At 41.6% G+C, this 14,554-nt stretch overlaps 2 protein-coding genes across 2 annotated transcripts in view; one reads left to right on the top strand and one right to left on the bottom strand.

Moving 5' to 3' along the window:
• wdfy4 (WDFY family member 4) overlaps positions 1-14,554 on the bottom strand; it is a 38,997-nt gene that overhangs the window by 1,656 nt on the left and 22,787 nt on the right. The window contains exons 43-61 of the mRNA XM_022762533.1: positions 14,281-14,472; positions 14,115-14,190; positions 13,802-14,016; positions 12,051-12,199; positions 11,819-11,933; positions 11,444-11,529; positions 11,285-11,347; positions 7,912-7,954; positions 7,586-7,705; positions 7,283-7,406; positions 7,070-7,179; positions 5,612-5,762; positions 4,723-4,814; positions 3,271-3,480; positions 3,042-3,162; positions 1,484-1,641; positions 896-1,054; positions 596-775; positions 175-357 (exon numbers count right to left, since the gene is read on the bottom strand). Of these exons, the coding sequence (XP_022618254.1) occupies positions 175-357; positions 596-775; positions 896-1,054; positions 1,484-1,641; positions 3,042-3,162; positions 3,271-3,480; positions 4,723-4,814; positions 5,612-5,762; positions 7,070-7,179; positions 7,283-7,406; positions 7,586-7,705; positions 7,912-7,954; positions 11,285-11,347; positions 11,444-11,529; positions 11,819-11,933; positions 12,051-12,199; positions 13,802-14,016; positions 14,115-14,190; positions 14,281-14,472 (2,547 nt within the window). The remainder of the gene's footprint in view (positions 1-174; positions 358-595; positions 776-895; positions 1,055-1,483; positions 1,642-3,041; positions 3,163-3,270; positions 3,481-4,722; positions 4,815-5,611; positions 5,763-7,069; positions 7,180-7,282; positions 7,407-7,585; positions 7,706-7,911; positions 7,955-11,284; positions 11,348-11,443; positions 11,530-11,818; positions 11,934-12,050; positions 12,200-13,801; positions 14,017-14,114; positions 14,191-14,280; positions 14,473-14,554) is intronic.
• On the top strand, positions 9,092-11,196 carry lrrc18 (leucine rich repeat containing 18). The gene is given in 4 exon segments (XM_022762545.1): positions 9,092-9,156; positions 10,180-10,719; positions 10,838-10,938; positions 10,941-11,196. Coding segments are annotated over 3 exon segments (756 nt in total). The 5' UTR covers positions 9,092-9,156; positions 10,180-10,183; the 3' UTR covers positions 11,060-11,196.

Raw genomic sequence — 14,554 nt, 5'->3', positions numbered from 1 at the left:
TTACACACACACCCACATATACACACACACACACACACTCAACCCATATACTGTTATTAATACGTTGATGGACATCCAAGCCGCTATCTGCAGAGCTAATGCAAAAGTAGCGACTACACAGAGCAACCTCTCCTCCCTATGTACAAGTCGTACAAAGAGAAAAAAAAAAATCACCTTTATGATGCCATCTGCACAGCCAGTGACGATGACGTTCCTGGCGTCCCACTCGTGTCGCTGTGTGAAGCTTACACACAGGATGTCTGCCTGAGGCCCACAGGAAGTGTCAGTGCAAGTCAACAGCTGACCCTTCATGGTCCACAGGTAGAGCAGAGGTCCCGCACATGACGCAATCTCACCCTAGAAAACAGCAACATGGTGTTGACACCCATGTGCGCACAAATATACACAGAGATGCACAAAAAAAGCAAAACACACACAAAGAGGATACACATGCCATCAACAATAAGAATCCTCCCTTCCTCATGCTGTCAGCTGAATGAACAGTGTGCCAAAAATTACACAGAACAAAAGAAAGGGAGGAGAGAGATTTTGAGAGGAGCGAAGGTAGAGAGGATGATTAAGGAGGTGGACTTACGGTGAGGTCATTGATAGCCAGTGCAGAGACGCCGGTTGTGTGTCCTGCTAACTGGGTGATGTAGCTTAGCTCTTCCATATCCCACAGGATACAAGTGAGGTCACGGGAGCCACTTACTATCAAGCTGTGGACCTCTGACACCGCCAGACATGTCACTGAATCTGTGTGACCGTATAACGGCTGTGAGGAAAAATTGGGTCAGTGTTATTCTGAATGTGTGTATACATGACTATGTTTACCAATACACTCTGGATGTTACTGTTAAATCTCTGGAGCAAACAAACACAGAGACAAACGAACCTGTCTGAGTTTCATGTGAGAGAGTTTGTCCTTGTTGACTGCTACATCCCACACACACACCCCGGAGCTGGTTCCTGCGGTGATGACGGTCGTCGGGTTGGGACAGGCTGCGCACAATGTCGCGCCCCAATCACATAAACTCTCACACACAGCAAAGATCTAGAGATGGACATACATAGCACCGTCATGACATGGTTTATGTGTGTTTGGATTAAGTGAATGAGTTTATGGATATGATACTGATTAGCTGTTGGTGTGTGTGGCTTGACCCAAACCCAGTGAGATGCTTCATATGTATGAGATAAAACTGGATAAAATTTCAAGTAAGTTTCCGCAAATGTGTTTAAGACTGATACAGAGCACTTATCAATAAAAGGGAGTAAAAGTTGTATGTTGTTATAATGTAATGAATTTATCAATCCAATTCTCTCATTTAAAAACAAGTCCATGCTTCATGGATGTGCAATGTGGGCCTCCACAAGATTTGAAGTTGTCTCATTTCAATTTGATTCATGCAACTAGGTGGACCTAGAGGGTTGTGCGAAATTGAATGTAAAATTAAACTACTGTGTAACACCACACACGTACCTTCTCTGTGGCATAGTTTCCAAAGGCACAGCTGTTGTCTGGGAAGCCCCAGCTGAAGAAGCAGGTCGACAGAGGGGACAGGAGGACCCGGTTTCTCTCCAGGACCAAGACCTCTTTTTCCAGACACAGTATTTGACCCACTGGGCCTCTTGTCAGCTCTGCAGAGGGGTTTACAGTGTTATTGAGCACGGGGCACCGTGAGTAAAAAGTTGAGAAAGAAAGTAAGTGGCCGCTTTTTTTTTTTTTTTTAAAGAAAATTGTCAGTTATACAATATGCACCCATAAAAAGTAATGGTGACCTCATTCTGCCTTTTGTGTACCTGAATAAACTTGCCTGGCCAAATAAAGGTAATGGCTGTTCAGAAACATCACATTAAAGAGTTTGGTAGCTCAGTAAACTTGTAAAGAATTTCATTAAACTGACCACAGAAAACTGGGCAATTAAAACAGCTATTCCCAGGTTACAAAAAGCTGAGCAAGACTCTCTCCTAGGGGGACACCAGCATCCTGGAAGTTGTACGTGCGTGTGCGTGTGTGTGTATATGTGGGCGAGGCAGTGAAAGAGCGGCTGTAATTGTGCCTGTAATTGACCTGTACATGCAGGAACAGGCAGAAATCATTATATCCTTTCACCAGTTCTGCTTCTAAAATCCCCAGAAAGAACTCGTGTCTACATTAGTCTTAGCGTTCCTCCTCCTATTCATCTCTATCTGCTTATTGATCAGATCAGACACTCTAAGATTTAATATGAAATGTAATATGCAGGAATCTCTCCCTGAGCATTCGCAGATTCATCTCCTCTCCCTCAGTGGGCCTGTAGGGATATTCAGATTATTAAGTAGGGCTCAGCGGAAGAGTCATCTCCATATTGTAGCTCTAACAGATAGCTCCTTCTACCCTTCCATAGTGTAAATTAATCTATGGACATTCTCGCTCTGTTTCAATGATTCCCTTGAGACCTGGGTGCATCTTGTATATAATAATTGACATCAAACGGTGTGAAATAAAATAAAGGTGGAACAATATACAATAATGCCAAATGCAGATGACTATAATTGATTGAATTTAGTTTACTCAGCAGAAAATAGCTTTGTTGATTCAGTTGTTTGATATCCATTGTTTACACGGTTATATTATAATACTTTAATTTCAGACCTTCATTTAAAGGAATAGTTTGACATTTTGGCTGAGACTATGCTAAATATGAAGCTACAGCCAGCAGCTGATTAGCTTAGCTTAGCTTAGCATAGCATAAAGACTGATAACACGGGGAAACGGATAGCCTGGCTCTGTACAAAGGTGAAAAAAAATATCTGGCTACCAGCCCCTCTAAAGCTGACTAAGGAATATGTTATATATATGTTTAATACTGTATGGAAAAATAGTGTAAAACCAAGCTTTAAAGGTGTTGGTAGCCGGTGTCCACCTGTTTCTAGCCTTTGTACTAAGATAAGTTAATTGACTACAGGCTGTGGCATAAAGTGCACAGACATGAGAGTGGTATCAATTCCTTTAAGATTAAGATAATTGAGGTCCCTCTTTTATTATCTGCCTGTACCTCTGAATGGCTGCGCAGTAGTCTTCAGTTTATCCAGTTTGAAGAAAAATGGAGTTGGATGGGGTGGTGTTGATCCTTCCTTCTTAGAGCCACTGCGAGGTGGATGTGGTTTGGTGAAGAGCTATGGAAAAGAAGCAGGTGATTCACAAAGAAGAATTATTTTTAAAAACAATATGACACACCTACATGCAGAAAGTCTTTTCTGCTTCCCCAAGCCAATTCTTTTTACCTGTTTGGGAACCTGGCCAAAGTTGCTGACGTATCCCAAGATTGTGCTCTTTATGAGGGGGTCCTTAGAATTCTGCCAACCTCTCTGGGCGTAGAAGTAAGGATGGAACGTGTTGACACTTTCTACAGCAGCTGGACCTTGTTGCCGATACCCAAAAATTAGGTCGATCCACAGGTGGAGGTGGGAACTCACATAGTCACTTTCCAACACCTAAGGCAAACAGTGCAGGAGATTGTTGCACAAACTAAGAACACCTAGTCAACTACCATTACAAAACTACTATGATGCATTATGCAGCAGTGCAATGAAGCAATACAGAGGTATGCAGTGCTCATTGTTATTACAGTGAGACTAAAACCATCAGTCAAACTCTTAAAATGAGAGTTTAGAAACACAAAAAAACTTATAGCAGAATGCACAACCAATCAAATTATTCAGGTACTGTATGATTTCTTCCAAAAGTCAATTTAGAAGTCTGGAACAGCAGGAAGCTGCACAGCTGGGTTATGAGCATATCTTCATGTTAGAATTAAAGAATGATTTCAGTAAAATTACCCAGAGATTGGTTTTGAAGAGTTAATAAGGAAAAGTGGGCATTATGACCAGCCATACCCTGCACCCATTCTTAATAAACCCATCCTGGAATAACCGAAAACTAAAAAAAAAAAAAACTAAAAAAAAAAACATCATAAGGAGGATATATTGTCCTCAGTTAATTTGTCTATGGAAGAAAAAAACAATCTTCTAAAGTCACTAATTTTATGAGAATGCTAGGCAATATGAGTAGTTCAGTAGATTACAGAGTGATAACCATCATAGTTGCCCCAGGAATGGAAAAAGGGAGGGTCACACTCTGAAGAAATCAGACCAACAGAGAGGAAAAGAGCAGAGTTATACAATAACCCCACACAGGGAAGGAGAAGAAAGAGCCGAGAAAAGAGAGAGAATATTCAGCCCATAAACAGCTGGCAGAAATAATGGCATTATGAAAAAGACTGTCTTGTGCCTGCCCTGAATAGTGTTAAATAGGCTTGTTGTCCTTCATCATCTGTCATCTAAACTTCTTTGCCTTTTCATGCAATTTCTTGATAAGAAAAACAACTGCTCCTTATATTTGAAAACAGTCAGTACTAAAAGAATTCAACTGAACCAAACTCAGTGGCACAAGATGGCCTTTAGAGAATATCACGAATATGACAGTGGCTGTTGTGAATAAGATCTGTCTCTTATACTGTGGTAGAAAGAATGGAGACAAATAAATTGGCAGCTACCAGCACTGTTACAGTGGATACTTATACTACTTTTAAGATACTAAAACAGTGCATTTTCTGTGTACATACATCTGTTAGTATTGACAAACATTATTAGGTCTTATGGGAAAGCTCCCTGTTTGTAACAGGCCAGACTGGCCAATTGTAACAGACAGGCATGGTGGGGTCGGGGGTCACTGACCTCTCGATGGATTCTAATGAACTCCTGGGGGTCACCTTTCGCCCAAGGAGGCAGCTCCACATCTCCCAGAGCAGTACCATCCTCCAAACAACCTACAAAGATATGGACATATAGTACATACAGCATTCTGGGTCACATCACATCACAGTGAGTTTTTTTGCCACTGAGGGCACTATGGAGCAATGTTTTGATGAGCGGTTCCCCGTTTTGTTTGTGTGTCAACTTGCACATGCATGAGGACACGCATGTACTGTGCGTGCATTAGCACCTGTGTTATGCGATACCTTTAGAGGATAAGGCTGGTGATATTGTATTTCTTTAAGACCAAACCCAAAATAAAGTGTACTAAAAAGTATTGGCTGTGTAGCCTGAAACAAATAAGGCTAATTCCTCTGTGGCACATACCTCCATTGTTGTCCAAAAACTATTAAAAACACATCAATGACCCAGATGGTTGAAATAGGTGATATGTTTCCTCATTACAATGAACATGTGCACTGTAGTTTATCTTATTTTTATTTTTTCAGCCCCAAATACAACATCCTGCTGCTGTAAATGCTCATTAGACCATCTCTTAATATGAAAATAATGAAAATGCTTCACTATTTACTCTTGTACTGTATGAGTAACGTTTTTCTAAAAACTACACTACCCAGGTCAAATGGGCTCAGGGCTGAAAGTCACAGATAGGGTAAGAAAGTCAGAAAGTACTCAGAGAGAGACACATTGCTGGCTTTGGTCTGGACAATAAGAAAAATAAGAATATTGCTAGCCTAATCCTTTGAGTGCATTACTAATACAATTGTCTGCACAAGGCAAATATCTTAACAGGAAGTTCATACTTTGAGTCATTCACTTAGATACACAGAGGATGATTTTTGAGTCTGACCCAGCTGGATGTGGTTAGAGTTGAGCAGGAAGTCGGACAGGTAGAAGAACTCTGGCATCAGCTCTCTGACATCGCCCATGTTGTCTCTGGAGGCCGACTCCCACTCCTTCTTTACACTGTGAAACATCCGCTCTGGGATATCAAACCCTCCCTGTCAGGGAGACGAGGCACAACACTGTCAGATCCTCTGCACACTGTTGAACTAAACTTTGCATATTACTAAAGTAGTCTGCAAGATTCTGTGCTGTGAATTATATTTTTTTATTCTTCATTGTATTATGTAAGGGGGAAAGATTTGCTATTTGAAGAAAGCTTTTCATCTTTCTGTAAAATTCCATAATCTGTAACGGAAATCTCATGAGAGAGAATGTAATTTAGAGTAAAACAATTACCTCAATGAATGAAAATAGCATATATACTGGTAAACTCAGTTAGAGATGTAAATTCAGTTATGGATATTACTACACACCCGTTACACGCTTCAGAAGACAAAAAGGCACTGTAATGCACCAGACTAACATTTTTATTGCTTTATTCTGACTATCAAATGCATGCCTTTTCATTCTAATCAATTGGAAGCTGCATCATAAATTGGTAACATCTGTGGCTATTTGCATTGGCTTCTTTTTGATGCTTTCTGTAATTATTTGCATATATATTGAAATCTCCCTATAATCTGCTTCCATACCAAAAGCAGCACTGAAAGAGGGTCTGGAGTGCTGAAAATAGCTCATATTAGAGTCATATTATTAGCAAGGTTACGTTCGAAAATAAAAAATGACAAAGTGATGAACGTCAATGGGCATCTGGAGCACTGGGTTTGCAGAGGGGCCTGTGGGTTAATGAACAGACTGAACAGACTGATACATTTCCTTAAGACAAAACCTACAGTGATCAGCAGTGATTACATTCAGGAAGTGATCCACCTTTATATCTTATACGTCATACATTTATCACTTACTGTAATGTGTGTATACATGTATATTTGTATTCATGTGTGTAAGAGTATGCAGAGCTTCAGTCTATTAGATGAGCCATGAATTGATGCAACAAAAATGGTTGCTGTCAAAGGTTCAGAAACTCATCCAGTAAATTTAGCATTTTAATATATATGATTCTAAGCTTTTAGTATTGACCTCTCAATGAGCTGATAAAAAGTATTGTACTTTTACATGTGATGGATGTGTTTATTGTTACTGTACAAACCAGTAAAGTGGTTTCACACAGAGAAAAATACTTTCTATTCAATGCTATTCTTAACTGCAGAAGTTTCTGTGGAAATAGGTTAGTCAGGCAAGTGACCGACATACCTATTAAGGTCACATCCACTGTGTGCTGTGAGCCACAGGATTTTATCTAATACCAGCTTATTGTTTCAAAGGGCAAAAAAATGACAGTTTTCCATCTGTGAGTTTAGTCTGGATATTTTATTGCATTTCCTGGTGTTAAAGGCCTCACCTGCAGTGTCTGGAAAGTGTGTGAAAACGGCTCTATCCTGACAAGGAAGGACGCCACGATGATGGCTGAGGAGTAGTGGGTACAGTAGTGGCATCGTGCTGACAAATCTCCTAGAGAGTGAACCATTTTTAAAAGGACACACAGTGTGCTGAATAAAAAGTACAGTGAATAGAAGAGGTGAGAAGAATGAAGAGTGATAAGACGAACAGATACCTTCACCCTCGCTGTTCTCTACTTCTTCATATCTCTGGATAAACATCTGCTTCCTTTTCTCTGTCTGAGCTCCCATTGGCTTAGACAGATCACGGAAGGTCGCAGGATTTGAGAGATCAAGTGTCTATTGAGGAGTAAATACGATGGGATGAGGGTAAGGAGAAAATATACACACCACATAGAATATTCGATAGATGTTATATACATTATACAATGGCTTGGTGTAACAAAAGCACTAACAGTTTTATTACCATGGTGCCTGAACTTCAATATAAAGGTTATCTGTGTTGTGTGAGATCCTACCTCTGACTGGTAGTCAGCTAGGACCCAAGGGAACACTGGATACTGCATCAGGTCATTGTATGTCCTCCCAGCGATGGTGTTCAGATGCATCAAGTACTCAAAGTTACTTATCTCCCCTTTCTAGAGCACAGACAAGAATAATATAAATACCTCTCTAAACACAGGAATACATTTATAATCAAAACTAGAGCTGGATTACTCCTCATGTCATATCAACATTTGAGCAGTCATTCATTACTGATGTGAAAGGAGTAAGAACTGAATCTGTGAGCACAAACAACTCAGACAAAAACAAAATGGATGAAGAGCCGTGTTTATTGCATTACCTGCCATTTAACAAGGGCTGTCTTTTCAACCACAGGAGTCTTTCTAAAACACAATAAAAACAAATACCTTGAATTAGCATCAGAGGTTGATCACTGAGCAGTGCCTACCAACACAAAGTTTTTTTTTGCTTGCTCTGTTGCCTAGCAACCAGTGTTGAAATGTAACACAGCAGAGTTCAGAAGCAGCAGAGTGGAGGTGAGTGAGTGATTCAGGAAACAGAAATTGTGTGTACACAGCTGTAGGAGCAGTTATGGGATTGAGGCTAGCTACAGTATGTAGCATAAATAGTAAGGATGTAGCACATGGTGCCATCTGTAGGCTCTGAGGAAATGTACTTTCAGTAACACTGGAACTCGTGTGGTAGTCTCCATCAGCAAAGTCAGCTACTCTAAAGAGGAAGTAATATTTTCCTTCTACAGTGACTTTTTAAATGCTATGCTTTGATATACAGAGGTTATTCATTACTGGTCAAACAGGAACAATAACTTTCTTTCAAATTTCTGTCACAGAACAGTTCACTGATTTCCAAGAATAATCAGTGATTTCCTGCTTCATAGCTAAGACAAACATTAGTTTCTTCTCCTGCTGTTTTTTATTTCATTTTACTAATGTAAATATTTTAATAGGTATCCATTCAAAAGGAGGCACACACTTAAAAGTTGCTCTTTAACAAACTGCTGAGCACAAAAACTGCTCATTCAAAATACCTTGTTTTCAATTAATCTACCAGAGTGTGTGTTTAGCCAAACAAAACATCTAAATGACAATGTTGCTGAACATTTTATCAAGTATTTTACTCAAGGAATACCTATCTAAACTTGTTTCATCTAAGTTGGCAAAGCATTCAACTGCTCCTGAAATCTCTTTTCCCTCTGTGGGCCAGTAACATGGCAATAAAGTCCTGGCGCCAAGCACCCCAGTTGCTAAGTAACGCTATTAAACAAGAGGAACCTGGACTTTCTCTGTTTTATGTGGGGAGGCTAAGGAAATGTTGATATACACAAATGGTGCATTCCTGACCTTTCCTCTCAACTTCACCAACATAATTTGTGAGACAGCATTACCAGGTAATATTAATACAACTTCAACATGTTGACCACGCTGGAAATGTAATTTACAGGAGGGAGAGGCTTCGAGCTGAATGGCCGGTTCACCGAAACTAAAGCTGTTGGTGTGTTTCAAAAACTGACGACAATCTCATCACTTGATTGAGGCCAAATCAGAAAAAAAGAAGACAAAATATGGTGAGTACATATTTTAATTTATGTTGAAAATGTAGATAAACATTTTAAACAAGAATACAGTAAGACACCAACTGAAAAATAGACATGCATACCGTAAATGGACCAATAACTCCTTCCGTTGTTCAATAACTCCTGACCAAATTATTTTGTAAAACTACACTAAATCAATCATTGCATTTGGCCCTGTATGTGTTATCTAATTGCAGGCAATAATTTCATGCAATAGTTTTCTATAGGAGGTTATAATGGGAACAAGCACCAGTGGATAACCTCTCTCATCCTGAGGATGATGAATGAGGCGAGAGAGGGCCTTGGGGTGTAACACAGACACAAACAGACACACACCTTGCTCTTTTAGACAAGGAGGGGAGAAGAGCGAAGCCCTCATCACACTCCCAACACTCCCTATCTATCATTTATCAAAGTCCAGATTTGACTCTTTGTGTACATGCACTCTAGTATAGTGCATCCATGTCTGTCAACACACTTGCATGTCGATGGCCTACACACACACACACACGCGCACACATCTTCCTTGCCTGAAAAAAGCCAAGCAGCTCAATCAGTTGAATGGTGAGGGAGCATCAGCACTCATTTGTTTTTGCTGTATTATCCAGTGTCGCCTCTCTCCTATTGTTCCCCAGCATTAGCCTTAATTAGAGAGTCGTGCTCTTAAATACCCCCATGGGCAACACTGGGTGAGCACGCACTAGTGCAGACATAACACTGCGACACACACACACGTGCACTCACAGAGACACACACACCGCTCAGATTCTCATTCCTCAGAGAGCATGCTTTGCCTACTGCCCTGGGCCATACATAAGCCCTTGTATCTGAATAAATCACATCAGCCTTACACACGCATACTTACACGTAAACATACACACAACACATTTATTTGCTATAGCACTGTGTGGCGGTGTAGATTAGATAAATTATTGTAAATCAGCCTCTTGGGGGCAGCTATCACAAAAGTGAAATTGAGCAGAAATTTTAAACTGAGCTGTGTGTGTGTTGCAGTACCATGCCCAAAGGAAAGGGAGCCAAAGGGACAAAGGTGACCCTCAAGATTGCCAAAAAGGCAATACGTATGACACCAGATGGACGGCGCAGACTCACCCTTAGCAACATGGGTATAACCATCTTCCCAAAGTGTCTCCTCAAACTGACCAACGTGGATGAGTTGGACCTCAGCCGCAACCTGATACAGAAACTCCCAGATAACATCGGGAACTTCTCATCACTGAGATGGCTAGATCTACACAGCAACAAGCTGGAGTCTGTTCCAGAGTCCATCAGCAACCTGGTGGGATTGACCCACCTCAACCTCTCCAACAACCGCCTAACCTCTGCAGGTTTACCCTCCACACTGGGTTTCCTCACCAGTCTGAAGAGTCTCAATCTGGGGATGAACCAGCTGGACACTCTGCCTACCACTATGGCAGCTCTAGGCAATCTCCAAGAGTTAGGCCTATTTGATAACCTCTTCATCAACCTACCAGAGTTTCTGAGCGCCCTACGAAACCTCACTAAGGTGAACATGAAACGAAATCCTCTATCGTATGCTCAGGGGGATGCTGAGGGGATGCTGAAGGAAAAATCAGAACCAGAGGGAGATGTGTACCTGGTACATGAGAGCAGCCTGTGTAGGACATGCCTTAAAAGATGTAAAGAGCAGGGGGAAAGGCTTACGAGAGGAGGAGGAGGAGGAGGAGGAGGAGGAGGAGGAGGAGGAGGAGGAGGAGGAGGAGGAGGAGGAGGAGAAAGGAGAGGAGGAGGTGACATGTTTGAGGAGAAAAGGATAAGAACTTATGCAGGACTGATAGCGCCAAACTCAGTCGCTACAGTCAATCAGGATGCGTGGAGAATAAGGAAGGTGGAACACAAGACAATCAAATGACCAAAGAGCTGCTGGCATCCTCTTAAACTACAGAACAAATGGAACCAATGTCATTTTTAAGCAGGCACACAAATTTTAATTATATGTGCATAATATCTATCTATATGTCACACAACTATTTTTATTGATGTATTTTACATTTCAATAGATGAAATAAAAATAGTGATTACATGTAATTGTCTTGAAATATTGCTGTTGGATGACTGATTAACTGATGACACTTACCTGGCATTAGCAATGACCTCAGCAACCCCTCTGCCTTTTAATGCTGGCACTACTGTGCACAACCTGCAGGAAGACAGAGAAAGGGAAGAATAAGGATCAGGGTCAGAATATAAAAAATAAAAACAATTTTTTAAGATCCAATCTTTATAAATGTGGTACCTTTTATATGCAGAGACGTGGTCTTTATTCAGGAATACCAGGAAGGCTGAGTGTCCATTTTTCATAAAGACCTCGATAGCATTGTCCTGACAGACACAGTGGCTCTTTAGTTACTCAGGCATGAAATTTCTGTGCAGTAGATATTTTTATCTCTTACATCCCTTGTAAACCCAGACTTAACATGTACCTTGACTGATTCTTGATTAATCGAAAACAACTGTAAGTAAAATACACAACAAAGCTGATTTCTATTTGTGCAGAGACAAATTTGAAAAACTAATGTGAATGTATTCAAGCTAAATCCTGTATAGACAGAATCTGGATATAAGATGCAAGTTAATTCAAGGTATCTCTGGGAGCATTTGGATGTCTGACCTCCAAAAGGAAACGCATGAAGCGGGCCTCCTTGATATCCTCATAGAGCCAGCGTCTGCAGCGAGCTGATGGCAGCTCTTTACTCAGCATGGTGGAAATGAAGGAATCCCGCACACTGGCAGAGACAGAAATAGACACAGAGAATGATGGATAACGAATTGAGCCGAATGAGTGGCTATGCTTATATGTTTTTCTGTAGCTGCACACAAATACACGGCACACACAGGTGTACCTGCTAGGATGGTGTTTCCTGCAACAAACATCCCCAGTAGGACTGAGAGTGAATCCCTCACACAGGAGCAGGCTCTCCTTCCCAAACAGCAGCACCCCCTCTGTCACTCTGAGGCCACTCACCATCACTACACACATCTTAGCCTTTACCTACACACAGAGAGAGAGAGAGAGAGAGAGAGAGAGAGAGAGAGATACATTAAGCCCTATGTGAGAGGCATAATACACATCAGCACGTTTCTCTCCTGGGACATGACATGGCAGCAACACAGGCACTTCAGGCTTTACTTGATTGATCATTTTAATCACATATTTTAATCATTATTAAAAAGACACAGTTGAACACTTCATTATCAGAGCTGATTGATGGGGATGAAAAGACCCGGCCCCTTTTTCAGCAGTGTGACTGTGTGTTTCATCCAGTGCCAAAGTGGACCCACATGCTGCTTTCAGCGCCGGTTGTAGCTAATGCTAACTGCATTGTGATAATGTGTGGCTAATTCTATTGTCTCCCCTCATTTCACAGTGAGTGTGTGCACCTGGCTGTCTCTCTGTGTTGGCCCCTCTGCAGGCCCTCTGGGACACAGCGCCCAAAAACCATATGGGGCCCCAACATACCCGCAGGCCCCTCACAATTTATACTAATCAAATCAAACTCCCTACCCCCAGACACGGAGTCACACACTTGGTGGAGGAGGAGGCCATGCCTGGCCATTATTAGGAGAATTAATCACTGCCACACACACAATAGGAAACCTGCTAAGTGATCAGAACCTCTTGTCTAAATGCACACATAGAGACACTCTATGATGGATAATATCACTTGTCATGTAAAAGGGTTTAAGAAGAGTCAAGGTGAGTGAGTCTCAGCCACATGGCACAGAAATCTTACATTAAGCTATATCATGGTCAGATTTTGTGGCAGTTTCCATCAGTGAACATAAATTGGTATCAGGCCTACTGTCTCTAACAATGACTAGATTTCAGAAAAAATTGTTAAATTTATTGTTATCAAACATTAAATACATAACAATAAACTTGTTTCCTTATCGCCTTACTGTGCTCTGGACAGATATGCGTTATCAGTCTGAGGGTGATTTAGCTGATGATGGGAAGAAGGAGAGAAAAGGAGGACTTTTATTGACTGAGAGCCTAATGTCAGACCATTGATTTCTCCCCATACACATTACTGTCATAATCACACTATTGGCGCTGGCAAGCTAATTATGAGTGGGTCTCCCTTTGTGTGTAACTATATGTGTGTGTGTGTTAGTCCGTGTGTGTGTGTGTGTGCATTTTTCAGAGCTAATGACTGTGTTCATTTGACAGGAAGCTCAGCAGGACTCACACAATGAACCACTGCAAGACAACAGGACACACAAGCACACATCACACACTTACTAAGCGGATGTAAGACAGCTTGCATCACCTCCTACTGTTTTTATTAATACTTCTGTCAGAAACATTAAAAGCCGCGGCTGGTTGCCGGAGCGATGAGAGTCCCTGTCAACATGTGCTTTGGTTTCTAACTCACTGGAAGAATGAGAAGAGCTGAGCTGGGCCTCGACATTAAAACATTACACTAATGAGGAAAGATGAAATTCTGATAGCAGCGCTGGGCTATTGGAATCCCTCAGTCTACATCAGATAATTATGATTGTGAATATTAGTAGGGTGGGAAGGAGCTGTGTTTGTGTTTATGCATGTTGTTTTTAGCCCAGCATACCGACAAACCCTCCTGTGCTACAGTACCTCCTCTCCAGGGTGCAGGTCCTGCAGGATGATGCGTATGTCAGTGCAGTCTTGTGTGTGGGAGCAGGGTTCGGGGGTTAAGGGGTCAGGTGGACCCTCAGTCACAGCAGGGGTCTCATTTAGAACTGGGAAGAAGGTCAGGTGTTCACAATCCTGTCCTCCCTCTTCTTCATCCTCTTTAGCCTCTGCACCAACTTCACACAGGATCTTGGGCTCTGTTACAAAGGAAACATATTTTTCCACTGAACTTACATCCAACACCCACATTGTAGCAAATAAAGTCAAACTTAAAAAAGGCAACACTACTCTTAACCTCTGTCACCTTCTGTTCTGTTTTTGATGTCCTCAAATATGCCAGTCCTTAAACCCAGACTCAGTGTTCCCAGCACCTGTTGTAACAACATATGACACTGTTAAAGGTTAGACTGCGTACTATATGAACACTAAATAGGACTCTGCTCTAAAGTGAAAGGCTGTACCCGTCTAGTTCGTCTCAAAGCTTTTCTGCGGATGCGTGATCTGGTCCGGTTCGGTCCTTCAACAGAGTCTTGCACCCAGTCTCGGCTCAGTAGCACCCCTGGGCCAGGGCCGAACACAGCTCTCTCCCTCAGCAGCTCGGCCTCCACATACAGCCACTTGGAGCTCACTCGCTCCCACTCACTGGCTTGTAACTGCGATGTAGAAACAGGCCCAGGATGGAGGTAATAAATGAGACAGAGAACATTATTATGCATCTAATTTTGGCTTTTTAAC

The sequence above is a fragment of the Seriola dumerili genome, unplaced genomic scaffold (assembly GCF_002260705.1).
Source record: "Seriola dumerili isolate Sdu_G_001 unplaced genomic scaffold, Sdu_1.0 BDQW01000024.1, whole genome shotgun sequence".
NCBI classification, from domain to species: Eukaryota; Metazoa; Chordata; class Actinopteri; order Carangiformes; family Carangidae; genus Seriola; species Seriola dumerili.
Note: the sequence above shows the minus strand (reverse complement) of the source record. Positions and strands in the feature narration are given on the sequence as shown.